We start from the raw sequence: 27,868 nt of genomic DNA on the forward strand, positions 1-27,868 counted from the left end.
CCTTCTGCAGAATCGCCACTGAATAATAAAGTGCGCGCGTGCCACCTACTGTTGATCAGCCGCATCACCCCCCCCCCCCCCCCCCATAAACACAAGAGAGGCAGGGAGGTTAATCTTTCTTTATACAATTCACCAAAATCTCTAGTGAATCTCATGTCTGTTATAATTTTTAATCCCAAAAAAGGAGATGAAGCCTATTTTTAGGACTAATACGATTTTTTGCATTGTGAAGTCATTTTTATAACAATGCAATAATAATGTGGGCGGAAACTACTGTTTTGTTTGTTAATATATGATTTGTAAAGTGCTTGTAAAGTATTTAACATCAGTTGTTTGCATTATGGTAGAATTTAAATGTATATTTTTTTATTAGTATGAAATCTTTAAAATATTTTTAACAGGATATGTCTAGCTTCTTTATTTCTTAATGAACAAACTTAGATGCCCATGTTATTTACAGCATTAGATCTATCTGTAAGCTGTCAGAGCTGTGGTGCAGTGGGCAGTGCACAAGTTCATGCACATGCTGGTTTGAATCCAGCATCCTGATCCCTTCTTTATTCTCATTCCATTACCCTAAAAATAAAAGGCACAAAACCCTGTAAAAAAAAAAAAATAAATAAATAAAACATAGACTGTGAGCTGTACAGTACATCCCTTTTTCTCAGGAAATCCTGGGAGGTATAAAGCGCACATTAATTTCTCATTACCATCTATTTAGGACAGCTTGTTTTTTTTCTTGAGGAATTTCATTTCAGCATGGTTCCTGAATGACACTCTTCAGTTGTATTATTTTGTATAAATACCATGAAACAAGAAAAACTAATTATGTGTCCTCCATTCATAGTCATAGCCATTTCAAAAACAGATTCATTTACATCGAGGAAATCACAAATCATTCCCAGCTCACAAAGAAAATATATTTTCTCTAAACATATGACAAACACAGAGAGTTCATGCAGAGTGTAAGTGGGTTGTCAAATGGATAATTTAGGCTCTATAATTTCTTTGCTGTTTTATTTTTAAATTACAATAACACACCAGTGTCTCTATAATGACATCAACAGGATAAAGCATGGCTCTTTAAATCCCATTCATAAAAAAGGCTCCATAAGTCTCATAACCCTCTATTCGCCTGGATACAGTGACAGCATATCTGCGTTCTCATTGGCTGGCAGACATGGCTGATTCAGAACCAACCCAGAGCTCTAGTTCTCTGCTCCGTTCACCAATTGGTTGCTTGCAGGCTTGTTGACATCACTGTAATAATTTTGCCCAGGGATCAGCTTTAACCTCTTAGTGATCCATAACAATGATGATTACCAATATTAAGCAATACCAAGAAAACCTACAGCTCTGTACCTTTTTAGGTTCAAACTGTGGTGAAATGTATAGTAGCCTGAGATCATGCTTACAAAAGAGGCAAGCTGTAATCCTTTTCATTTGATTTTTATGACTTCTGCTCTGCTTGTCCTAGTTATCTTCAAGTCCATCTGTGTGAGTGCTGGTGGGTTTTCAAACTTCATACTTCAATCACACAGAAAAAAAAAATAATCAGGAACATTTACATTTTTTGTGGAGACATCAGTAGCAGCAGCATCATATGATGTTAGTTCTTTACAGCGTCAGTTTAGCATAAAGAGCCTCATAATCATCATAACTGGTAAATCTCCAAAACATATTTCCAAGATTCTAACATATGTTACTTATGTACTTATGTTACTTATGTTATGTAACTTAATGTGATGCACTTTTAAAAAAATTTATTACTCAAGAAATTCCAACAATCATAATGCTGAAATTGCTTTGCTGCACTGCAGCCACTTTTTTCAAGGAATCACGTTTCATTACATTTTCCTCTGATTTCATCTGTGTTTACCTCTACAGAACTGCTGCAATTAAAATGGCAATGGATTAGATTGGGATATCTTAATATTTATTTAAAAAAAAAAAAAATGTGTATCCATGACAGAGCTTATGGCTTTCCTTGTAGTTTCAGGTAGCCCCAGTAAACAAAGTATGAAATACTGATAAAGTACATATTTATTTAAATAGATGTTTATTATAGGGGGGTTAATGCTCTGTCTCTTGGGGCCGGTGGGAGTTTCCCACATTTGGAGGGTGGAACTCGTTCCAGGAACCCGGACGAGAGGAGGAGGGCAGCGATGGTCCAATTCATTTGTGCGAATCGCTTCGTTTCATGAACAGGCAAAAAAAAAAAAAAAAAACTTAGTCGCCATAACGATTTCGTGGTAAACTACATTTTGGTAAAATTACACTTTTTATCAGTATTTTTAGTTTCGAATTGATTACATAATGCATGTTTGTTTAAAATATCGAGCGACGTAGCATTGCCATAGTAAAACAAATATTAAAACGTAGGCTACTGTATTTAAAAATATTTAAAAACTTTACTACTAAAAGGCCCAACATCTTGTGTTTAAGACAGCTTTTAGGGAATAAATAAAAAACGAAACTTTAGTATAATATTTCGCATCCTGGTTGGATTCTCGCTTTTACGAATCGGCTCGAGTGAATCATTAGGACGATTCGGTTCAAAATAATGATTCCTCGGCGAATCGGACATCACTAGAGGAGGGCAGAGAGGGAAAATCACAGCCACCGCCACACCATGATCCTCATCTCACAGCACAAACACACTGGTGTTAAAAAAACAACAACAGTCTTGAGCATTTCGGACCGAGGCTGAGGTGGGGTCTCGCCGTCGGTGTGTAAACGGAGCGTGTTTATCTCTGTTTTTAAGCCGTGAGGGAGTGGATCTGTCTCGGACGCCATCTTTAACCGCAGCAGTAGCCCGGGAGAGTGAAGAGCTGCTGGGCCACCGTTAACCAGCACCGGGCTTGAGTAGTTTCTCCAGCTGACATTCATGCTTGACAGCGATCGATAAGTTTGTCGGGACTGATTTGTGGTCGGCAGGCGTGTTTTCTGTCCACTTGGTTTGTTGTTGTTGTGGTCGGAGGAGTTTTCTCGGGCTGGCTGCTCATCCTGGCCTGTTGGAAGGGTAAGTGAGTTGTTAGCTCTTCTGCTAACTTAAGTTAATGTCAAAATAAACACTTTTTGCTTCTAACACAACAGAATAACTTAAGTAAACATTTTCTTGTTTATTGTAGTCCATTCCAGTTAATTAACATAAAACGCAACTGTTGTGTTGATCTAAGTTTATTAGTTTCCACCCAAGTCATTTGTTTGACTGCAGGTGATGAAACTGTTAACAGGTCATCTTCAAATTCAGCATATAGAAATGCACATGTGTATGCTGGGATTTTAACTCTGGGGTGTGTGATCTGTGTGTAATATGGATGTCACTTTTTGTATATTGTCCTTTACGTTTAACTATGCCATATATATTAAGATGTGTTGATTCATTTTGATCTGAAATACTTAAGAACGAACATGCTGTTCCTTTAAAGTGCTGTTGATCATCCAGGCTTTGTAGACTTTGCCTTTGTATCTGTGTAAACAGCAGTTTAATTAGATGTATTTGTACAGTTGAGATGTACAGACTGAATGATCTTGATGGATGGACCTGCTGTTTACATTTAGACATTTCAATAATGGTTATCTGTCAATGGGATGCTGCCTTTATTGTTATAGAGCTGATGATTCATAAACATTATCATTGCTTTATTGCCTCTACTGGTGTTGTATAGTATTTCCTGCTGTCCTACCTGTAGATTGATGTCCGTATGCTGACTTTGCCCTGTCACAGTGGAAATGGCTGCTCTGATTGTAATGCAGTGAAGCTCTGCTGCATTTGTTTATGGCTTTGCATTGCTCATAAACATGCAAACTGGTGGTATGAGAACTAGAGACTGAATAGTGCCTCTGTTGTTAAGAGACACTGCCTGCTTTCTCCACCGTGATTGTCTTTCTCTGACCTCATTGCTGCCTCTTAAATCTGGGCCTCTTTCCTCCCTCTGCTCAACATCCATTCCACTGAGCCCTCGGGGTCTCCACTCCCACATCCATCTGATATCAGACCTCTGATTATCATTGATGTCATCGAGTGACTAACACAAGTTTGGTCTATCAGTTTTGATGCGTTCCATGCATCCCTCTCTCTGGCAGGATTATAACTGAATGAAATTTCCTAAATCTGTAGCTGTTCTCGCACAGTCAGATCTACATAGTTTTGCTGACCAGCTTTGAATTTTTGTCCTCCTTGATTTATTATTTCAATTTTAATTAGTTTTTTTTTAATTAAGTAGTTTATTTATTTTTATTATTGCCTGCCCAGTCATTCAGACAGTAGCCATTGTTTGGACTGCACATACACAAAACACATAATGTTTCAAAGGAATAAATATATATATACACACATACAAGGAAATCAGATTTTGCATTAATATAGCTGAAATTGTTAGTCATAATATTTGCTTTTATTAATATATTTATTTTGATGTGTTGTTGTCATTGTTGTTATTGTTATTATTGCTGTCCCAGAAGTTTTGATTTATAAATGCACTAACAATATTTTACTGAAACATCACAAAACACACACACAGACACACACACACACATATATATATTTGTCACAATGGAATATATTTGTTTTTATTTAAATAATGAAATATTAGGCTATAATCAGATATATATAATAATGTATTGAGTTTTATATTAATATAGCTGAAGTTGTTAGTTGTAATATTTAAATGCATTTATAACTTTTTTTACATTTTATTATTGATGATCCACAAAGAAATATTTTTGTTTATAATAATATTATTATTATTATTATTATTATTAAATGTTATCTAACTGTAATTGTTAGTCATATTACTTGCAGCAGTTGAATACTGGATTCTGATTAATTGTTTTGTCATGTGTTCAACATTATCACTTGGCCTGTTCCATGGAAGTATATCATAAAGACATCCTTTTTTTTTTTTTTTTTTTTTTTTTTGCCTTATTGTTATAGAAGCTAAAGTTATAGAAGAAACAATAATTATAAACAGGCATCAAGAGGTTATCCAAAAGCCAAAACTATATATATATATATATATTAGTATTACATTTAAAAAAAAACTATTTTGCAAAGGAGTCTATTCATATGTAAAACTGTAAAATATTTGTATCGCTTGCAAAAAACAATAATACCAGATATTTAATCGCTCGAATGGTCTGTTAAATAATGCCCATGGTACTGTTTTCAAATGAAGTGATCTCCACAGGTGCAGCTAGGACGCAGGGCCTAATCACTGGCAAGGTCATACTCAGCGTTTATAAATACAAAGCGGGACAGCATCTCTAAAGCTCTACCCTGGGAAGGACTGGGTCAGAGTTGCGCTGCTATTTGTCTGGCAAATGAAGGGAACTCCCTTCTCCAATGGAGGAGTTTCCTAGACATTCCTCCTAATCTGAATTTAAAGGATGTTTTGATGCTTGTTTAAGGAGAGGGGTAAGTTGTTTGATATCCTGACGAATTCTTTCAGGTCATTTGTAACTGGACAGTGTTTGTAGACAGAGTTATTTGGTGTAGGACAGTAATAGGAATACCTACAGTGTGAAAACGTCACTGAAAGGTTAATGATTTGATAGTATTATACATAAACAAGCGGGTTTTTGGACAGATATAGCTATTTCCTTGAGTCTTACATGTTTCCGGTGGCAGTTACAGTTCTGTTTTTCAGCTTTTTCGCACATTCCTGAATAGCAACTCAGCATTTCTCCATTTGTGTGGCTCAGCTTTGCTTTGACTTTAGTAGATTTGTTTGAACTTGTCAGTTCGTTGGAAAATTGGATAAAGTCTGAAGGAAATGAGTGAAGGCATTTAGAATGTTGATGTTGACTATATGAGCTGATTAGCACTGAAATGGTTGATGGGAGATTTGAAGTGCCATTAGCACATGAGCTGAGTGAACAGGAAATAGAGAAATTGGGAGAAAGAAAGCCACATCATGTAGGCAGTTCCTGCCCTGCTGTTGTGTCGTCCTGTCCCGCCACATTCTTTCTGTGTGTGTCTGTTGGATGGCATTATGGGGTGTCATCCCTTTCTGTCTTTCAAAGTCCTGCCCTAACAGTCTGTGTCTCATGATAAGCATCTGGCAGTTAGCATGATTGCTTTGCTTTCCTGCTTTTTAAAATTCCATGTCATTGAATTTGAATTTAGGTAGACTTAAACTAGAATTAAAGTAGAGCTGCAACTAATGATATTTTTTTCTGTAGACTAATCTAACGATTATTTTTCCGATTAGTCGACTACTCTAGCGATTATGTTTATTACAATAAATAATTAATCTAATGTTCTTTTTATGATTAGCTAATGAATCCTTTGGATAACTTTACAAAAAATATATAAGTACAACTTCTAATATCATATTTCAACATTTATTCATTTTCAATCAATGTGGTTGAAGTTTTTACAGTATATAAAAATAAAGAGGCAAAGAAATAAATTTTACTATGGTTAATATGAGTTTACGATAGCGTTTATAATTAAACCACAGTAGCCACAAATTTACAGTTGTCTGAGACGTCATGAAATGTTCTTTAGCATCACAAACCATAAAATGTAGTCAGGGTTCTGCTGTGGTTTAGCATGGTTTCCAGAGATCTGTATGCCATTACACGAGTTGTAAACAGTGTGACGCGTCAACGCATTTCACGCACGTCGGCATATTTTTGTAGTCGACGTAATCGATGACATCGATGCGTCGTTGCAGCACTAAGGGCCGTTTCATAGTCAACGCATCTGTACGCATACGTGTCCCTGAGGCTACACATCGTTACGCTTCAGCCGGCATTATGCGTCGGTGCATAGCCAAATGTGTCGTCCTAGTTTTTGATACGCGACGCGCCGATGCACGCAACACTATGCGTTGTCAGTGGGGGCGACATTGCAAGTATTGTACACTAATTCAATTATATTGTGTTTACAGAAGAAGAAGGTTTGAATACAATGGCGGGCGAAGAGGAAAAACTTATTTTTATTCATCCACATTTATATCTCTGCGTTGCCTTTGTTGCCGCCGATGTAAAATCAGCAACAGAATACACTCCTCTTCAGTTGCCATTGTGATCTGAATATCACGCGACCCGACTCTACTAATATCACCCGGCTCTAATACCCCCTGTTGCGTGAGCGGTGTATTACATACACGCATTGCCCGTGACGCTTGCGTCCACTGTTTAGACTATGAAAGGGAGCGCGTCGCTTGCTCGCGTTTCTCGCGTTGGCTATGTAACGGCCCTAAGTTAAAGCATTCATTTAAAAGAACATATGATTTTAATTGTTACAAAATATTTCTATTTAAAATCAATTATTTTCATCTAAGTATCCTGAAAAAATGCATTGTCTTCTACAAAATATTACGCAAATATTTATATATTTTTATATTTATATTTGTAAATATTATTTTAAATTAATACTTTTTCATTCCATTTTGAATTTCAATATTTAAAACAAAATATATGTAAATATATAAAGTTTTTTAAATTAGGGTTGTGCAAAAAATCAAATGCGATTTTCATGCACATCTCATCAGTAAGGACGCTCCTTTAATTTGAAGTATTATCTCCAGCACGTGTGTTCAGATCAGGATGGCATGGTTGTCTTGTAAAAAATTCGCATTTTAGGGGCTAAATATCACGTTATTGGTATTGAGGTTGCTTCGAACCGCGGACATGAAAAACTACCTCAGACTTGGCAACACTGGTTCAGGTGGAGCGGCAGTTACTACACAGAGCCGTAGTCTACCGACAACTAACACAAAATCGCTTTCAAAATTGACAAAGAATTGCCACCGATTTTAAAATCGATTTTGTGTAGATTGTCAGTGAATTACGGCTCTGTGTAGTAAATGCCAACCAATGTTGCCAAGTCTGTGGTTGTTTTTCATGTCCGCGGGTCGACGACAATACCAATAACGTGATATTTATCCCCTAAAATGTGAATTTTACCTAGGCAACCATGCCATAAAAGTTACATTTTAACCCCGGAAAGCAATTTTTTATCGGGGAACCTCCTGGAAACGCAATTTGGCTAGTTTTGGACTAGTTTCGAGAAACAACTGGGCAGGATTTGTTGTGAAAACCTGGCAACCATGATCTGAACGCACGTGCTGGAGATATACTTCTAATTACAGGAGCGTCTTTACTGATGAGATGTGCATGAAAATTGCATTCGATTTTTTTTCACAGCCCTAGTTTAAATGGCTTAAAATTAAAGTTATCATCTCAAATAAAGGATCTCAGTTTTCAAAACGAATCCCAAGGATGTGCCACCCAGGCTCATGTGATCATAAACATTTTAATTATTTCCTTAAAGTGATGGAGGGCTTATTTACATTACTATTACACTTTACAAAATACATGCGTTTTTTTGGGTAATATAAACAAATATATTTAAAGTGGTCATCGGATGCAAAATGCACTTTTGTTGTTGTTTGAACATAAATGTGTGTACACATAGTTTTTATTTTAAATCCCTTTTTTAAAATCCACTTTCCCCGATTCCCCCGATCTGCATAAATGTGTTTAAGTTAGCGCAAATCATTCGTAATTCAGCTTCATCTACAGAAGAAGTAAGTACAGTTTTTTTTTTTTAATGAATCTCTGCAAATTGCCTTTCCTTATATATGCTAGTTAGCAAGTTTTGTGACTGAAGTTTACAGTCTGCTCTACACTACCATTGAGAAATTTTAAACAAAGCATGTTATAGGCCAGGGATCCTCAAATCTGGACCTCGAGATCCACTTTCCTGCAGAGTTTAGCGCTAACCCTAATCAAACACACCTGAGCATGCTAATCAGTGTCAATCCATGTCTTTGGGATCATTCGAAAATGGCAGACAGGTGACTTTAATCAGGGTTGGAGCTAAACTCTGCAGTGCATTGGACCTCCAGGGTAAGATTTGAGGAAGGGGGTTATAGGCTTTTCATTAAGACCCTAAAGAATCATATCAACTTGTGTAAAATGGGCATCCGGTGACCCCTTTGAATTCAAATTCAAACAACCTTTCAAAATCCCTGACATCCTAAATAGTGCATGATTTGGCCCACTGTAAGCGTTTTCTAGATAAAGTTAGTGTGTCTGCATCTATAGTGCTTATGCATGTGAAAAGGTGAACGTGATGGTGTGGTTCGAGTGGCTTGATTGGTGTGTGTGGGCAGAGATTGTGAGGCAGCTGGTGTGGTGGGAGGCTGGTCTTGTGACCGAGACATCAGCCCTGAGCTCTCAGCATTGTGTCTGTGCAGCCGATCATCTGAGCAGCACTGAGGGGGGGAGCAGTGGCCCAAACCCAACCAGCTCCAGCAACAAACAAAGCACTATTTTAAAATGAGGCCATTCCTATGTGGCTAAAGTTTGATGGTGTTTACTAATAAAGCACACAGTGGGAATGAAGGGCAGCTTGCATAACCGTTGCATAACATTGGTATTAATAAGAGTTGTTAAAGTTAAATTTAGTGTTATCATCCATTAACTTACAGGACAACTCCAACCCATCATTGAAATGTACTCACCTTCATAATTTCCAAACCATCATGATGACTTGAAGATATTTAATAAAAAAAAACAAAGAGGGAAAAAGTTTCAGTGTTTTTATGTTAATGATAATATCTCAATGTGGTTTACAAGACACTTAATATTCACTAATGATTTTGATTTGACTGCACTAACGCTATCAGATGAGAACAGAACTTGAGCTGAAAAATTAAATTATTGGAATTTTTCAGATTTTAAGAACTGCTGGGTTTCCGGTAGTGGGCAGAGCTAATGCACAAACAGCAATCTAATTGGCTGCAATCTCAGTCCCTGTTTTGAAATCAAATCAATTCGAGCGAACGCACAAAGCCTGATTAATATTCATGAATCCAGCAGCTCATTAATCCTTAGTAATCCTTAGTGCATTTTATAGTTCTTATTAGTAGAATTCGTATCATTATCTTATCAGTATTTTTGTAAAAAAAAAAAAAAAAAATCATTTTTTTTTTTTTTTACATAAATACTGAATGACCAAAAAGCACCACCCCCAGTCCAGTAATGTTCATTTAAAATGACTAATATGCATTCAAACATGGTTATCAAGTTTATTGTAATTTACTAAAGTTCTATTATTAAATAATACTTGATTATTATAATGCTTGACTGACTGATGTTAAGAGTATACTTTCAGATATTTAAACTAGAGATGCATCGATTGATCAGCCAGGGATCGGCCTTGATCGTTGGTCATTGGATCAGTCATGTCTTTCCGATTTTCAGTCGATCCGTCTACATGCATGTCACAGCCGCACAAGCACTCATAGACACATGCAAACTAGGGCAGGGTAAAAAATACTGACATCTCGATATTAATTGATTCTCTTTTTATGGAATGAAATCGATGCTTAAATCCCAAGAATCAATTAATTTAGCCTATTTTCAGTTAATGGACGGAACATTGAAGGGCACTTCCCATCCAGTAAATAGCAATAAGCATTTTTGCTATGAAACAAAGTCTCAGGTTTCAATTTATGTCCATTGTATTGCAGTATTCAAACAGAGCCATAGTTCACTGACAAGCTACACAATATCGCGTTCATTATCAAAGGGGATTCATCTAGGATAATGAACGTGATATTGTGTAGCTTGTCAGTGAACTATGGCTCTGTCTATTAAATGCAGCTCCATTTGAAAGCAGGTGATGGCGATGTAGTGCTAATCCAGGAACCAGATTTACCGACTAGATGCACATGATCATATCGTTATATATATATCGCCCAGCCCTAATCTGCGCAGTTTAATGTGGAGTAACAGTTAGCGCCTGAGTTTAAAAGATCCTGCATCATGAGGTGCACGTGAACTAACGTTAATCATCTCCTCCACAATAATATCAGCCTAACATGAGTCATGACTAAAGATACGAAGGTAATGTTAAAAGAAAGAGTACAACTTTACGATCTGTATCCTGTCTCATGTAATCGCTCAATCAGTGTTTCAGCTGCACGAAGACGTCAGTATAACAGCTTGTAAACAATGTCACATAACGTAATGTCACATTTACCTCAGAAACAAACATATTCGGTGACCATAAACTCATTAGTCAGATAGAAAAATAAGCTATAGAGAGGGGTATTTTGCTAAATATATGCACCATACTGGAACAGTAAAGAAAAAAAATTCTGTTTGCTGTGGAGTCAAGAAATCTGTAAATATGATTAAAAGATGAATATGGGACAAAACTACAGAATGTCAGATTTGATTATTGGGTGTTTCAATACAAAGATGTTTTACCCGCTAAGAAGATCAGCACTTTTAGAGTTTCATCTCCCTATCTGATCTGAGTATAAGTATTGGAACAGTTGCCTCACAGGCAAGCAATTTGGATACTAAAAGGAAGTCAATTAGAACTTTAGGAAAAACAAAGGGCATGAAGAAATCAAGAGTTTGGAAACTACTGGCGACATCAGCAGCCAACGACGACCTGATCGTCTGAGAAAAACAACAGTAGTCGATGACAGACAAATCATAAAAGCTGTGAAAATTAACCCTAAAATACATGTCTGTAAAATCACCAACAACTTCCAGAAAGCTGGGGTGATGCTCTGTCAATCTACAGTCCGCAGGAGAAATTGACACAGAATTACAGAAGCTACACCGCAAGATGCAAACCTCTGATCAGCACCAAAAATAGAAAGGCAAGATTCTTCACAAATGTGAGCCAGTAGAGTTTTGGAACTGAGTCGATGGACCGATGAGACCAAGATTAACCTTTATCTAAGTGATCGGAAAGCAAAAGTGTGCAAAAAAAGCAAACAACCTCATCTGTAAAACTTGGAGGAGGTGGTTTCACGGCATGGGCATGCATGGCTGTCTCTAGAACAGGACTTCTTATTTTTAATGATGACTGTAGCAGAATGAATTTGGAAGGGTAAAAAATCATATTGGCTACCAATATTCAAGAAAATGCCACCAAACTCATTAGAAAGCACTTCATGTTGGATCAGGACAATGACCCAAAACACTCTGCCAGTTCAGTCAGGGACTTTATCAGGGCAAAGAAATGTAAAGTCTTAGATTGTCCAAATCAATCTCCAGATTTAAAATCCGATTTGAACGTTAACTTCACCAGCTGAAGAAGAGACTAAAGACAGAAACTCCCCAAAACAAGCAACCGTTGGAATTGGCTGCATTAAAGGCTGGAGAAAAACATTTCAACGCATAAGATCAAGAGTCTGGTAATGTCTATGGGTTGCAGACTCACTGCTCTAATTGCATGCAAGGGATCTGCAACTAAATATTTTAATCTTTTACATCTGCCTTAAACTCAACCGCTCCAATACTTATGCGCACATTAAAAAGTGTGATGAACTCCAAAAGTGCTGTCCATTTTATTTGGCAAAACATGTCAAAAGACCTAATAATAAAATGTGACATTCTGTAGTTTTGTAGCATATTCATCTTTTAATTATATTTGCAAATGTCTTGACTCCACAGCAGAGAAAGCAATTTTGTCAATACTTATGGAGGGCACTGTATATCCAAAATAATCACTATTGAATTGGTAATCTAATCGAATCAAAAGCTTCTGAATGAGAATCAAATCATGCAATTTGTGTCAAAACCTGTTTATTACTGTGAAGTTGCTTTGAAACAATTTGTATCGTGTAATGCGCTATATAAATAAAAGTGGTTTGACTTGGATTTTGGACCCGATTGATTTCCACTGTATGCAAACATACCATTCAGAATAAGTTTTTTGTGCTCAACAAAATTTAAAACAACATGATGGTAAGTAATTGATGGTGATCAATCCCTTTAAGTTCTGACTTATTAGTATGTGATGTCCATGTTGTGCATCCCAGTCCAACCTTATGTACGAGTCGACCACTCCTAGTCTAAAACCAACGGATATAATGACAGTGGTTTATGATGACGATGGCATACTCCGTTTTAAGTGTAGATTTTAGCTGTTATCTCTGCCCTGTGTGTCAGTCCTGAAGTCTGGCTAACCATGGACAAGGTGACATAGTTATGCAAACTCCCAGGGTTTGCATTTGGAATAGTGACGGATGTTAGTAGCTGATGCAGTGGAGCTGAAGAAATTCTTTACAAGGTGTGTCTATCTGGAATGATTCAGTTCGGCTGTGGACCAGGTGTCATGATGTCTCATTATATTGCTCTGTAAGTTAGTCAGTCATGCACGTAAGCAGATAAACATCGTTCGAGAGTGTGTTCAGAGAGGATAGTTTGCAGCCTCTTGGCCATTGGCTCAGAGATGCTGTTGCCATGGAAACTGATGTGCTAGTTGTTGCTGGGCTTCAGATGGGAGCCAGTGCTGGAAGCAATCCCTCTCCTGAGTTTGGCCAGAGTGTGCTTGACTGCTCTGACGCTTATTAACAACAGCCTCCCACCAATAAACCACCCCACTTGCGTCACATGGAGTTCGATGTTTCTGCCTCTTTTATATACATCATAATCCTCTTTAACAGAGATATTGATTTCCATTTTTAAATTGTGATTTACTTCTAGGCTTTTATACAAAATCAGTTGGAGTACTCTATTAGTCAAGTTTTTCCCAATACCGTGTGTGTGTGTGTACACTACCAATCAAAAGTTTGTGGTTGGATAGCTATTTTTTAAATTGTTCGTGATTTTTTTTTCTTTCTTGCGCTGAACACAAAAGAAGATTCTTTGAAGAATGTGGGTAACCAAACAGTTGCTGGTCCACATTGAATTTGATAGTAGCAAAAAATTCTATGGAAGTCACTGTGGACCAGCAACTGTTTGGTTTTCCACGTTTCTCAAAATAGTATTTATGTTCAGAAGAAGAAAGAAACTCATTCAGGTTTAAAATCACTTTTGAGTGAGTAAATGGTGGTATACATATAAAACACATTTGACAGGATTTGTATTTTTGGGTGAACTAATATTTTAATGTTAATAAAACAACAAAACACTAAGATAAAAATCACTCACTGCTCTTGACTGAAGAAATGTAATACAGTTGCTTTAGGAATCAATTTTAACAGAGCAGCAGGCTGGAGGAGGAAGCAGAGAGTTTGACTCTCTCTGTGTTTGTAAGAATGGGAGAGCCATTGATGTTATGACTGCAGCTCCTGGTTGTCTCCTGCACACACACACACACACACACTCATCCTCTCTCCCACACTCTGAAGCTCAAAAGAGGAACTCACTGACCACAGCTGCTGTAATGTGCAAACCCGATGCATCAGCTGGGGCTATTTTGCTGCAAACAGCAGTTTAAGCATGTGGTTTCTCATAGAGTTGTCTTGTGAACAGAACTTTTATGATTCCTCCTTTCTGTTCAGATAATTCATAGCACAGGAGTGTGGATGTGTACATATTCAATGGAATGGAGTACAACGTCTCAAGTCTCCATTGAAAATGTGTTAATCAAACTCTACTTAAAAAAAAAAAAAAAACCAAAGTAACCAAATTTTCTGATTGAATTTCTATTTTCTTCCAATGCAATACTAATGATTCTTTCTCTCTGTCAGGTTTTGGTCCATATGAGGCCGCAGTCTTGCAGATGAGCCATCATTGGGGGCTGTTGTGTCGCAGACCCAGATAGTGACTGGTGGTTGCGGCCCCGCCCCCTCCCAGCATGCCCAACGCTGCTCGTGCAGGGAGTCTGAAGGACCCCGATATCGCAGATCTCTTTTTTAAAGATGACCCTGAAAAACTCTTCTCAGACCTGAGAGAGATCGGTCATGGCAGCTTCGGCGCTGTATACTTTGTGAGTGCTTTTGCATATTTGAAGCTCTGGAGATGTATTTTAGGCCGTGAAGAAACAATGAAGTCATAATCATTCTACTAAACAATGAATTTATGTATTATTACAGGCACGGGATGTGCGGACCTCAGAGGTGGTGGCCATCAAGAAAATGTCATATAGTGGAAAACAGTCCAATGAGGTGAAAATAAATGCTAATTTACTTATGTTGATCTTTCTGTTTAAGTTAAGGGAGATTATAAATGATTGTTTCTCCCTCTAGACTGTAACCTATGCATGTATTTCATAATTCATTATTTAATCAGTGCTTTGATACATAATGTCTTTTTCTGTTCACCAATAAATGTATTAAAGGTTTAGGGCCAGATTTATTAAATAGGGCAAATTTGATCCCATAAAAGTGCTGATGGGAGTAGAAAGTTCTACAGGTGATCTACTGACATTGTGCAAATTGTCAAACACAGATTCCACCAGCACATTTCTGTGGCTTTATTGAACTGTTTTTAACCTGTTAACTGTCACCCGTCCACTTCTGTGGGACGCCTACATTTACTTCACTATATTACAATTAAATCTAATCTAATCTTGACAAACTATATATCGTTGGAAAGGTCTAAGACTCCCAAATATGTATTTTATCAATGTTTTTTGTTAAAAATTATGTAGGAAAAGTAATAGATTAATTTATGACAAGAGTGCATCCTCAAAAATCTACATTATAACAGGAATTTTGACCTTTGTTAAAAAAACAAGACTTCTTTGTTGCCTTTTTCTCTATCACATTTTAGAAATCATCAGAAGTTATATATCAACTGAAAACTTAAAATCTCAAAATTCATCCTTTAAAACTCATTTTAAAATCAGACATTGCATTAACATGTAAATGGTACATCAATATCATGTTACAAAATGTTTTCATTCATGAATAATAAAAATTTAAGTTTGGATCATGCACTACAAAGTCAATGTTCAAAAATATGAGTGACAATTAAGGGGTTAAGTGCATTGCATAGTTATGCGTTTCTTGTGCATTTTTTTTTTCAGAAATGGCAGGATATAATAAAGGAGGTGAAATTCCTTCAGAGGATAAAGCACCCAAACAGCATAGAGTATAAAGGATGCTACCTGCGAGAGCACACAGCATGGGTAAGAAACCTAACCCTGCTAGCAGCTGTCAGATCACGTACCTTTATCAGAACAATCTAGGATGTGATGTATATTTTCTATATGAGTGGACTTCTTGCTGAAACGTGTCTGTCTCTCTAGCTGGTTATGGAGTACTGTCTGGGGTCTGCCTCAGATCTCCTCGAGGGTAAGTTTGAATGTTTTGATGCTTGCTTAATGCACTGATTACCCACAGAGATATGTGCACTCCATATACAGCATCCAGTTATAAACAGAAAAGTATTTGTTTATCTTCAGAGAGACATCTAGAAACCAATTTGTTTTACCCACAGTACACAAAAAGCCTTTACAAGAGATGGAAATAGCAGCGATTACTCATGGTGCTTTGCAGGGGCTGGCGTATCTTCACTCCCACAACATGATTCACAGGTGAGTTCTCATGTTAGTGTTTGAGTTTCCTTTGAATGTTGACTTTTTCAGCCATATAAAGCAGGGCAGTGTGTGGTTCATTTATGCAAGTTTGCCCTCTTTCCTGGCTGTTTGACAGGGATATCAAGGCCGGGAACATCCTGCTCACAGAGCCTGGACAGGTGAAGTTGGCAGATTTCGGTTCTGCTTCAATCGCCGCACCTGCTAATTCATTTGTGGGGACTCCTTATTGGTGAGTTCCCTGTTAAACTTCAATACTTTCAGTGGTTGTAAACTTCATAGGCCTTCTCAGACTATATAAATGACTTATTCATAGGCAAGTCTGCAGGTCATGCCAGGAGAGCCTGAGTATTGGTCGAGTTAATCAGATTTTAAATGTTAAAATTACATAACACCGAAATCTTGGTGTTTCTTCTATCTCAGGATGGCCCCAGAGGTGATCCTGGCCATGGATGAGGGTCAGTATGAGGGAAAGGTTGACATCTGGTCTCTAGGAATAACCTGTATTGAACTAGGTGAGATGAAATAGGACACACAAAAACTTAATTTTTTGTGATCAGGTGCCAAGTCTGTTTTTCTGATGGTCTTTTTTTCTCCTATAGCTGAAAGGAAACCTCCGCTCTTCAACATGAATGCAATGAGTGCCTTATACCACATCGCGCAGAATGAGAGTCCAACCCTGCAGTCCAGTGAATGGTGAGTGAAGGCTTTTCTCTCATGTTCATTAACCTTTCTCAACTCTTTAGCTGTATTGTTTGAAATACTCTCGCTTTTCCCTTTCCCAGGACGGACTACTTCAGAAACTTCGTGGACTCCTGCTTACAGAAGTTGCCCCAAGATAGACCCAACTCTGAAGAACTGCTGAAAGTAAGTTAAAGAAAGTTCACTTGTTCAAACAGATGGATGGAGTTCAGTGAGTTCTCTTTTGAAGATTCTTCTGCAATGCTTAGGGACACTGTAAGAATTCAATGTGATTTTTTTTTTCTGTAAGCACCACACTTTGATGCCTTTAGCTGTTATTCTGAAAGCTCTGGCTTTCTGATGTTTTTTTGTTTTGTTTGTTGGTTTTGTGTTTTTTTCGCATATGTGGCACAAGAGAGTTTGTAATGCTAAGCCTAACAACAAAACATTTGCCGGCTTGTTTTAGGTAGTAGTTCAGATTAATATAAAAAAATATAAAACACATTAATATAACAATAATAAAACAACAAAAAATGTAATGTTTTCTTCTTAAAAAATCGTTTTAAGTTCTATTTGTTGTATTATTTTGTGTGTGTGTGTGTGTTTCTGTGTAAATACCTGAAATTACGTCTTATTATAAATGTTGAAAACAACTTTGCTGCGAAACCATGATACATTTTTTAGGATTCTTTGGCGAATAGAAAGTTCAAATGAACAGTCAGACCATTTATTGTCGCTTTTGGTTAATTTAATGCGTACTTTCTGAATAAAATTAATAATTTCTTTAGACAGACTTAACCTATACGTTTGAAAGGTAGTGTACATCTGGACTAGACTGCTAAATAACATTTTTACAACAACAATTGTCAGTGCATCACATCCTGATTGTTGGGTGCTGTAATAATAATGTGAATCTGCTTGTTTAGGTAAAGCTGATAATATTTAAAATAAAAATTCTCACACAGTTTCTTTTAAAGCCATGTGATCCTTTTATGTTGGTCACCATATCCTTCTCTTTCTGTGTGCAGCATGCATTTGTCCAGCGTGAGCGGCCGGAGTCGGTGCTTATTGACCTGATCCAGCGCACCAAAGATGCTGTGAGAGAGCTGGACAACCTGCAGTACCGCAAGATGAAAAAGCTCCTCTTTCAGGAGGCGCAGAATGGCCCTGCGGTAGAGGTCCCAGATGACGAGGAGGTCAGTTATTGTAATACCATATATCGACCTTGTTAGACCCTTGGTGCTCTGCCAAATGTGTTTTACAGTCTTCCTGCCAAGGGAGGAAGTTATGTTTTGTCCTGGTTTATAGAAACGCATGGCCTTAACACGTGTTTCCATTCATGTAATGTGTTGTAGGAAGTGGAGCACATTGCTGGCCGCACGGGCACAGTGAACAGTGTGGGCAGTAACCAGTCCATCCCTAGCATGTCCATCAGTGCGAGCTCCCAGAGCAGCTCGGTTAACAGCCTGCCTGACGCCACAGACGCCACCGATGATAACAAGAGCGAGGTGGACCTGATGGAGAAAGACCAAACCATTATACCCAACATCTCCATGATTCACGTCAAACCGGTTTGTGCACGTTCACTGTATTTACATTCGCATTTTTTCTCTACCAAAGTGACTTGCTTTGTATTGTATGCAAATGGCATGTATTATGTATGTCACTGTTGATCAGTCTCATCTGAAGCTGTTCACTGACCGCCTTGGTGCATATTGCACAAAAAACCCCAAACCACAAAGCTCTAATCTGATTGGCTGGATTTTTGACTTATGTCTGTAAAAAACTGTACTACAAATTTTTGGATGTGTGTTTTTTCACGTGATTATTTAAATACTCTTTTCACACTGGTCTGTATTTATGATATATATTGCAGATTTACGTGCCACTAAAAAGCAAGTAGAAATAAAACAATTTCTGGTTGGTTGCTTTACATGTCAATCAGAGAGTCTCTTCCGGTCTAAAGGTTGGAAATAACAGCATAAGTGGGCAGTTTTTAGCAGAATAAACTGCATCACGGACCAGACCTTTTGCATTTAAGTCAAAGGCTACATGACACTGCATATTGATAGTTAAGGTTCAATTTGTAAGGTTTTATTTGTACTAAAATGCCTGAAGTTAATACAGGCACTAAAGCTGTACTTTTGAGAGTTGATGTCTTTGTAACTGCCCTTTGAATGTCCACATTGAACATATCATGCATGACCTATTTGTTTTGTTTTATGGTATTAACATGCTTAATGTGTATATTATGTATACTTAAATTCTGTGAACATGCTTAATTTGTCTGAAGGAGGAAGAGAGATACCAGGAAGAAACTGAGGCTCAGAAACAGCCCACAGAGCCCCAGTCTCCCCCAGCACAGACACCGCGGCGTCAGTACCGGAATCGAGAGCACTTTGCCACCATCCGCACAGCCTCCCTGGTGAGAGCCAGATTACCACCCAGGAAGAGAGTCAGGGAGTCTGTTTGCTCTCTGATCTCTTCAAGTTCAATAGTTCACTGTTTTGTACAGCACTTGAGGGATAAAAGCTGGTTTCTTGATAAAAGCTTGTCTTTGTGTGTCCTAGGTGACGCGTCAGATTCAAGAACATGAGCAGGACTCTGAGGTGCGCGAGCAGATGTCTGGCTACAAACGAATGCGCAGACAGCACCAGAAACACCTTCTGGCCCTTGAGAACAAGCTGAAGGGCGAGATGGACGAGCACAGACTCAAGCTAGACAAAGAGCTGGAGAACCAGAGGAGCAGCTTTGCTGGCGAGATGGACAAACTCATCAAGAAGCACCAATGCACCATGGAGAAAGATGTACTGTAACATTATCATACAAAACCAAATCATAAAAGAGTTGAAGATGTAATGAAACATCATTAATAATTCATGTGAAAGATCATTGAAAAGTCAGAATCATCTGTTTATGATGGATCATTCTGCTTTCCAGGCTAAGACTTTTACCAACGATGAAAAGAAATTCCTGCAGCACATTCAGAGCCAGCAGAAGAAGGAGCTCAACAGCTTCCTGGAGTCTCAGAAACGAGAGTACAAGCTGCGCAAGGAACAGCTCAAAGAGGTCAGGAAGCCACTCTGTACAGCCTCACACTCATCCTCATTATATTCCGTTACACATTCCCATTTGTTGCACTTTTTCATTGCAGGAGCTTAATGAGAACCAGTCCACACCAAAGAAGGAGAAGCAGGAGTGGCTGTCCAAGCAGAAGGAGAATATCCAGCACTTCCAGGCAGAGGAGGAGGCCAACCTACTCCGCCGTCAGCGGCAGTATCTGGAGCTTGAGTGCCGCAGGTTCAAACGGCGAATTCTCATCGCACGTCACAACGTGGAGCAAGATCTCATGAGAGAGGTTAGCATACAGAGAGAGCTTGCATGTACACAAACTCACAAATCTAAATTAGGACTTTTTGAGTTTCCAGCGTTTGGCTTTAAACAGAGCCAGAAAGCACAACCCTATACAATCGTGGAAATCACTTGCATATGTGAATAAATGTTCATCCTAGGCGATTCAGTAATGTTGATCATTAGCTAATAAATTATTAGATTTAATTCGCCAGTGTCTGAGTTAAAGTATAAGGTCACCATAAATAATTTTACTCACCTTAACTGGTCTTGAACACTTTCCCACTCCATCTGTAAAACTCACTATTTCAATTCATCTCAATGGAAGTGCACCATAAACTCTAGTGTTCAGGTGCCCAACTCGCCGTTGCTTAGCAGAGAGTGAGAGAGTCTTACATACCACGCAGAACTGACAAGTTACTTGTAAATTTGTTTTTGTTTTTTTGTCAAAATAATGGAGCTCATTTTAAATTTCTTGGTCTTTAAAAACATGCGGAAGCCATCGACATGATCTCTACACAGTGTTCATTGCTCCCTACTCCCTGAGCAGGGGAAATCTGTTGAAATTTACTTCGCTTTGGAACATTAATTCACGGATTTGCACTGCGCAACATCTTCACACAGATAAGTGTGACATCATATACCTCTGTAAATAAATACAATTTAAATTCACGTCTCGCACACTTTCATGCACTTTGAATGGAACATATAAGTTCGCTTCGAACTGGAATCATGGTGGAATATCCCGTGATGTCCACTTCGCAGGGCACTTGCATTCAAATAGAACAAACATCTGAACCAATAAGGGAGACATACAAAATGTGCCGAGCAGGGGGGCGCGAGGAGTGGAATTGAGACCCGCTGGCTTAGAGAGTTATTTAGTCTGACATTTTTCTGTTCTCAGGAGCTGAATAAGCGTCAAACACAGAAAGATCTAGAGCACGCCATGCTGCTTCGACACCATGAGTCTATGCAGGAGCTGGAGTTCAGACACCTGGGCAACATTCAGAAGATGCGTGCAGAGCAGATCCGCCTGCAGCACCAGACAGAGCTCACCAACCAGCTGGAATACAACAAGCGCAGGGAGAGGGAGCTCAGACGCAAACACGTCATGGAGGTCCGACAGCAGCCCAAGAGTCTCAAGGTAATGTCACTCTAGTTTTCCAGTTTCAAGGTTGTAGGTTGCAAGTCCTTGCAGATTCAAACTGCATATTCTCATTGCATGTCACAACGTGGAGCAAGATCTCATGAGAGAGGTTAGCATGTACACAAACTCACAAATCTAAATTAGGACGTTTTTAGTTTCCAGTTTTTGGCTTTGAACAGAGCTAGAAATAACAACCCTATACAATAATGTAAATCACTTGCATACGTGACAAATGTTTTGCTAATTACTTAATTTTTTCCTTAATAGTGTAGTTTACTGATGTTTATTTTGTTTTGTCTCTTACAGTCCAAAGAGCTCCAGATAAAGAAACAGTTCCAGGATGCATGTAAAACCCAGACCCGGCAGTACAAAGCCCTGCGAAACCAACTGCTGGAAAGCATCCCAAAACCTGAACACAAGACCATGCTGAAACGACTGAAGGAAGAGCAGACCAGGAAACTAGCCATCCTCGCCGAACAGTACGACCACACCATCAACAACATGCTCTCCACACAGGCTGTGAGTACCAGACTGAAAACGATACGTTAAAACGGTTTCCCATCAATTCCTGATCAACTAATATAGATGATCTCTCAGTTGCGTCTAGACGAGGCGCAGGAGGCGGAGTGTCAGGTGCTGCGCATGCAGCTGCAGCAGGAGCTGGAGTTGCTGAATGCATATCAGAGTAAGATCAAGATGCAGACAGACGCCCAGCAGGAGCGAGAGAGAAAGGAACTGGAGCAGAGAGTGTCCCTCCGGAGAGCCCTACTTGAGACTAAGGTCACTTAAACACACAGTCACTTTCATCTTTGTTTTTTTTCTTTTTTATGTGTAAATTACTTTAAATGAATAACCAAAAACCTTTGTTCAATTATGCTTTTATAAATGTCAGATTTTGTTTTGCCATTTGTGGTCATAAGTAGAATAAAAACAATAATAATAATTAAAATAAAAAATATATATATATATTAAATGAAATAAAGTTAGCCTAAACAAAAGACTCAAGTGATGATCTATTTAAACAGACAGCGTAGCTATTTTACTTTATTTTATGTTTTTTTTTTTACTTTTAAAACAGTTAATGTTAAACTGTAAATTGATAGTGTTATCTTTCAAAACATATGATTTAATATTTCATATTTAGTCATGTCTTAAGTGTCCAAATGCTTTTCGGGGCCACTGTTCATTAAACATTTTTGCGTGTCCTTTGTTGTCCCACAGATCGAAGAGGAGATGTTGACCTTACAGAACGAGCGCACAGAGCGGATCCGTAGCCTACTGGAGCGCCAGGCCAGAGAAATTGAGGCCTTCGACTCCGAGAGCATGCGCTTAGGATTTAGCAACATGGTGTTGGCTAACATCTCTCCTGAGGGCCTCAGCCACAGCTTCCCTGGGGCCCCGGGCAGTTGGATCCCCCATCAGCATCACTCGGATGGCTCTCAGGGGAAACAGTGGGGCGGCAGCACTGGTTCAGGAGCCAGCCACCACTACCACTCCAGTCAGGGAGGAGCACAGGGCCAGCAGGGCTGGGGCCAAGCCATCCCAGGAGGTGGGCTTCCACCGTGGACCCACTCCTCCTCAGGCCCCCAAGGGGCCATGCCAAAAAGCAGCGTGGGGATGCGGAACAGCCCTCAGGCACTTAGGAGGACCACCTCAGCAGGGCGCACGGAGCAGGGCATGAGTAGGAGCACCAGCATCACATCTCAGATATCCAACGGTTCGCACCTGTCCTATACATAGACACCAGTGCGTTTGTGCCAACCCTGCACACACAAACACACACAGGGTAGGGGAACGCACTGGTCCACACTAAAGACTGGCACAGAGAGCAGAGCTAACTGCACTCATCTACCCGTCTCCCTCAGTCCCTCTTTTCTTTTCTTTTCCTTCGCTTTCTCATTTCATTTTCCCACATGCAGACATGCTTGTAAACGATAGTAAATATCACTCAGGTCAAAAGATATTCTAACTTTGCATTAAGCTTGTTTGAAAGTCATGCAGAGCTAGAGTCAAAAACACTAGTCTGATTTAAAGCTCACTCGATGAGATTCATTTAATGCTAAATGTTATAGAGAAAGATATATATATATAAAAATAGATGTTTATTCATTTAGCTTTATTCCACTTAACGTGGGGATTCATAAGCCAAAAGGATGTTAAAAGGAGATGTTGGCCATAATTCTTAAGAAATGCATAGAAATCCGTAATGATCGTTTAAGGAAACTATCTAAGCTGTCAGCCTGCTGTCATGCTCTTAGGAAAAACTATTTGGGTTTTAATAAAATAAAGAAATTGAGATGGATTGAGTGTGTGCAGTATATGTGATGTCTGAGAGCTGGCCAATCTGTCGATTCGAAGTGAAAGTGTTTTAGTTGTCAGATTTTTAAGTTGGACAATTCATTTGCAGAGTACTTGTAAGTACTGTGTTTCTACAGACTTTTTTGTTACTTGTTTACTTGGTGGGTAAAGGTCAATGGGGCTGTCTTGCCCAAGCAGTGTGTTGTTGCAGAGTTGTAAACAGTGCAAGCAACCACAAATCTGTTCATATCTCCAGCATACTTTTTATTTAGTCTTTACTTGCATTAAGCAGCAACCTAATTATGGCCAAGACAACCTGTCTTCAGTTTTCTTAGCCTTTTGATACACCCTTCATTTTATTAGGTCAGCCAGCTTTCACCTGGATCAGGTGTCCAGACACATTTAGATGTGGTGCTTTCTTGATTATTTATTGTATGTGATGTTTTAGGTGTGCAAAGCCAGCTTAAAGATATCAGATATGTTCAGTGCCTTGAATGTGTTAATGGTTTATTACGGAGTAGAGACATGCCAAGATGAATGTTTTTTATGTAGCTGAAAAAAACACTCAGAAATTTAGAGTTTAATCATGTTCCCCAAGCTAATTAAGTGACAGTATGGGTCCATTTTACGAAAAGTGAGTGTTGGTGTGAATATATTTGGTTGTACACATAAAGATGAGCTTATATTATCCCACTATGTAATGTAAAGTTTTATGTTAATATACTTTTGAGGTGCCTTTGAATAGCTGCCAAGCAGAAGCACTTTTATGTAGTGTGTGGTGTTTTGAGAGATATATTTACAACTATGGAAATGACTAATGGAGCCGTAAACTGTAGTGTGTGATGGCGGATGTCCAGTATGTTTTCTGTTACTCTTTTAAAAGATTCTCGAGGTCATTTTAAGGAAGTGGTAGATCTGAACACGTCAGTGGTTTTAGGAAAGTACTGTTACGATTTATCCAATGAAATGAATGCAGAAACTGGCTGAATGTACTCTGTCCTCCATCAGGTTTGTGTCGTGTTTTTGACACTCTGGGAATGTAATGAATTGTTAGGAGCTTGAACGACGTACTTCCTGTAGGTCATGACAGCAGGCTTTCTTATGTGACACTGATTTGGTCTAAAGACCTCCACACTAAATAGCAAACGGTCTGTTCACGGTTTCATGCTTATTCATTACCAGTCAAACGTTTGGAAACATCTACTGATTATTTTTGATAACTATTTTCCATACTTTAAATAATAGTACATCAAGAATATATACACTACCATTTAAAAGAGAGGGGTCAGAAAGATTTGTTTTTAATAAGATAAAAAAAGTTTCTTATGTTCTTATAATTTACAATCATTGTTTTCTATTTGAATATATTTTAAAACAATTCATTCCTGTGATGGCAAAGCTGATTTTAAGCAAACATTACTCAAGTCGTCAGTGTCACATGATCCTTCAGAAATAATTCTGAATGCTGATTTGATTATCATCAATGATGAACACAGTTGTGCTGGTTCGTGTTTTTGTGAAAATCATGCTAAAAATAATTCAGGATTATTTGTTGATTTAGGAAAATTCAAATGAAACTTAGTGTATAACACTATAAATTTCTTTACTGTCACTTTTAATCAATTTGATGTGTCCTTGCAGTAAAATTTGTATTTCTTTAAAAATATTGCTGACCTAGTGTGTTAGAAGAGTGTAGCCTTATTTCAAACTAACAGCTTATGCCAAGTAGATTCGGAATGCTATATGTATTATATATATATATATATATATCTCAAGCTAAAAAACAATGGCATTTTCCCACACAGCTTTTCACTACATGTATTAAAGGAAATATTACATAAAAATCCATAGAAGTAATTATATTTACCTACATTTGTTTACAAAAACATAGGATAAATGCCAAGCAGGTAGGTGTGTGTGTGTGTGTGTGTGTGTGTGTGTGTGTGTGTGTGTGTGTGTATGTGTGTGATGGCTGACTGATATTGAGTTTTAATCCATTCGATCTAAAAGATTCAGACATGAATCAAACTTACCAGCTTTACCATTTTTTTAGCTTCAATCAATCTCATCTCTTTAATATGACATGAACTTTGGGAAAGTTAACAGCCAAATGCTCTCAGCCAAGTTCATGAGGTGCATCCTCGTTCGCACACTAACATTCAGTCAGGTGTGTCCATGTTTGACTGGTAGTGTCATGTATTTTATTAAACCAATAGCTGCCCCAAAGATTTAACCGCCAACTAAGGTATTTTCTCCTTCAATTGTTGGCTGTTATAAGTGACTGAGATGACCTAGTCCATGAGTAGAACTTCCTCTTAAACATGCAGGGCTCTTTTCCCCTTCTCTCTTTCTGTCCTCTGTGCCGCCCGTATGGCAGGTGTCAGTGCCCAGTATTGTGAGGATATGAGCTGTGCTGCCGATGCCCCTGCCTGCTCTCACTCTCCCCCACTGCTTTACATGCCATCACTCCACGCCAAACTCCTCCTGGATCCAGAGTTTCAACGCACGGATGCCTGAATGCACTTTCTTGGGGGAATTTTACAAGCTAACTCTTTGTTTTCCCAAGCGAGTTTATCTAGTTGGTTTGCTTTCCACCACTTTGACTGCAGGAGTCACGCTGACTGACTCATTCTTGTGAAATTTTTACTCATGTTTTAACACTTCTGATGGAGTACAAAGTTACCCTCCCCCCTTCTGTCTCCATTGTGCAATCATTGGTGAAAACAAAACTCTCCGAGCCGGACCTTTCCTAAAAAAATCCCAAAAGATCTTGTGTGACCTTTATTACCAAATGAATGCGGCTCTAATGTGAAAGAAGCGAGTATAACGTGTAAACTCTAGAGTCATTGTCTGGGGAGAGTATTCATATTGTATATTTGGTTTAAAATATTGATTTAAATTGCATAGAACTAATTTGATGGCGGCACAAGCCCCCCCACCCCCCATCAAGATTCTCCGTGTATTGACAGGTTTTAAAAGAAATCTATTAAGAATTGTAAACTATGTACCTTGCGCTTTTAAAGGGGTTTCTGGCCTGTGTACAAGGAGCCTCGGGTTGAACTTCAGGGAGTAGTGTGTGTTTACACGTCACCTCTGCACACTTTGTGTTTCCATTTGTATTAGAAAATCTGTCTGTGGTTCACAGGAATGTTTCAGGTCCTCTGTTTTCTCACAGTCTTTATTCTGTTCCCTTCATTCATACGAAAGTGCAGAATAAGAGCTATAAAAGGCACAGAAAAGAGGCAAATGTTTCTATTTTGAATCCTCCCATAGGTCATTTTGATATATTGTAACCAACAACTGATCAGTTTTGTTTGTTTGTTTTTTATATTGGGTGAGGGCTGTTTTAATTTGGTTGGCATTACTCGTAATTGTGTGTCGCACCTGTCACCGATTTTTATTTTATCCTAGTTATAAACTTTGTCCTACTGACTGAATTTAGGGGATATGCAAGTAATACTGATATATGAGAAATACTAGATCGAAATGCAAACTTATTTTCTAAATAATGGAGGTTCAACCTCTGGTCAAACACTGTGCCATCCCACAGCTGCCAAGCACGGTCACTACTGCATTGTCTCCTCTCCTGTTGACAGGCTATGAAAGAGTGATGGTTATTTTAGTTCTGATGAACCCGGCCACTCCTATCGCCAACACTACGAAGAAATGAAACGGGGAGCGATAGAGAGGGATTGGTCTACGGGGAAGGGCTACATTTCTTGTAAAGAGCATCAGTATTCATTTGCTGTGGTCAAAATGGCATACTAACATACTGCATACTGAATTCTTTTTGAAAAGTAGTATGATAGTGTGCCGTTTCACACGCACCCATTGTCCTCTGGCTCAGCATCACCACTATAACTCATATGTAACCTGTATCAAAATGTATAGATCGTGTATCATGTTATTAAATGTCTAAAAAGATTATACAAAAAGTTTAAAAATACTGAATAAATGGCTTGGAACTGTATTAAAGTATTCATGAATCAGAGAAAAACAAAAGTCTAGAGATGAATGAGCTATTTTTTTCTGTTCTGTAATTACTGTTGTGTTGATGGAGGAACACTGGTCAGAGGATCCGCTGTAATAAAAGCGAATTTAGTACATCACGTCTGACTTTTTATTTATAGAATTATAAT

General features: G+C 38.5%; 1 protein-coding gene across 1 annotated transcript; it reads left to right on the forward strand.

Moving 5' to 3' along the window:
* Positions 1–2,873: 2,873 nt before the first annotated feature.
* On the forward strand, positions 2,874–27,838 carry LOC128029177 (serine/threonine-protein kinase TAO1). The gene is made up of 20 exons (XM_052616782.1): positions 2,874–3,022; positions 14,463–14,701; positions 14,808–14,879; positions 15,743–15,844; positions 15,965–16,010; positions 16,156–16,252; positions 16,371–16,484; positions 16,676–16,767; positions 16,855–16,948; positions 17,038–17,119; positions 17,962–18,129; positions 18,289–18,504; positions 19,227–19,358; positions 19,504–19,740; positions 19,874–20,002; positions 20,088–20,291; positions 21,189–21,428; positions 21,738–21,950; positions 22,029–22,211; positions 22,653–27,838. Exons 2-20 carry the CDS (start codon positions 14,570–14,572, stop codon positions 23,169–23,171), a joined length of 3,072 nt encoding a protein of 1,023 aa, XP_052472742.1. The 5' UTR covers positions 2,874–3,022; positions 14,463–14,569; the 3' UTR covers positions 23,172–27,838.
* Positions 27,839–27,868: the final 30 nt, after the last annotated feature.

This window comes from Carassius gibelio, chromosome A15 (assembly GCF_023724105.1).
Source record: "Carassius gibelio isolate Cgi1373 ecotype wild population from Czech Republic chromosome A15, carGib1.2-hapl.c, whole genome shotgun sequence".
NCBI classification, from domain to species: domain Eukaryota; kingdom Metazoa; phylum Chordata; class Actinopteri; order Cypriniformes; family Cyprinidae; genus Carassius; species Carassius gibelio.